This window comes from Acyrthosiphon pisum, chromosome X (assembly GCF_005508785.2).
Source record: "Acyrthosiphon pisum isolate AL4f chromosome X, pea_aphid_22Mar2018_4r6ur, whole genome shotgun sequence".
Taxonomy (NCBI): Eukaryota; Metazoa; Arthropoda; class Insecta; order Hemiptera; family Aphididae; genus Acyrthosiphon; species Acyrthosiphon pisum.
The window spans coordinates 120,019,766-120,021,049 of record NC_042493.1 but is presented as its reverse complement, the minus strand read 5'-3'; the positions used below and the strand labels follow the sequence as shown (position 1 = coordinate 120,021,049).

At 32.4% G+C, this 1,284-nt stretch overlaps 1 protein-coding gene across 1 annotated transcript in view; it reads left to right on the top strand.

The window, feature by feature from the left end:
• The window catches only part of LOC100168267 (zinc finger protein 271-like), an 11,652-nt gene that overhangs the window by 9,279 nt on the left and 1,089 nt on the right, over nt 1-1,284 (top strand). The window contains exon 2 of the mRNA XM_008182374.3: nt 1,119-1,255. Within this exon, the coding sequence (XP_008180596.1) occupies nt 1,119-1,255 (137 nt within the window). The remainder of the gene's footprint in view (nt 1-1,118; nt 1,256-1,284) is intronic.

Here is a 1,284-nt window from a genome sequence, read left to right as displayed (position 1 = left end):
TAGTCGATTTTTACAGTCGTTAGTGCATATTATTTCATAAAAATATTTTTTAGACAAATATTTGAAATGTTTCTTGTTTCTTATTTATTTTCCTGTTTACAAAATTGTAGTGTTTTGATTTATTTTTATTCAGTGAGTGTGTGACTACCTAATGTCCTAGTATACCTACATACTTATTTAGATTTTATGCGTTTTACGAAATATCGCGGAAACAGTGTAATCGCTACCACTACCATCCTCCACCGTATAAAGTGGCAGCTTGGCAGCTTCTCACCAACCAGCATTTATAATTTTGTACATTGCTACACTCTACAGTATAGTTTTCTTACACTCACCGATGAGTTTACTCGTATGAGTCGTATGCGTTTATCCATTCAATTTCCTGTTTTAGTGTTTTCATGTGAGGTATAGGTAGGTTACTACTGTACACTTTATTCATATTTTATTTTAACAATGCCGAAAGAAAAACAAACAGTTGCGGGCCGTTCGCAAAATTTTATGGAGGAATTTGATTTTTTTAAATTTATGGATTAATTCTTATTATTTTAAAACTTTTTCATAATTTTTTTACATTATGCATATTTTGAGTGCATAATTTAAAAATGTTAGAGCATATTAATACATATTTTCGAACTTTTTAGTGCACATTTTGACAATTTTTAGTGCATGAATGCATGCTTATTTATGCATTTTTTAGTGCATGAAGTAACGAGCCCTGGTGATAATAGTTTTATTGGGTCCGATCTCTACGTGCAACAGTTTGGCAATTATTTTTTAGGTACTACATGTTAGTTTATGATAATTATTTGTGAGTATAAAATTACAATATCAAGTTAATAATAAATTATGAGTACTCAATTTAAAGCTTAAAAACAAATACGACAAGTACTGGCTTAAAAACGTGGTGAAGTCAATAAATTCTAATTGATCGTTAACAGAATAGCATAGTAACCAAATAACTATATAAAAAACTATTACAGATATTAAATAAACCATTTTCTAATAGACATGGACTGACGAAACACCAGCGCAAAATGGAGAAGAAACTTAATCAGTGCGATGTCTGCGACAAGTCGTTCTCTAAAAGTACCAATTTGACAACGCATCGACGCACGCACACTGGTGAAAAACCATACGCGTGCGATGTATGTGAAAAGTCGTTCTCTCAAAGTAGCCATTTAACGAAACACAAGCGGACTCACACTGGAGAAAAACCGTACGAGTGCGATGTATGTGAAAAATCGTTCTCCGAAACGTAGCAATTTGACGATACATCGACGCATG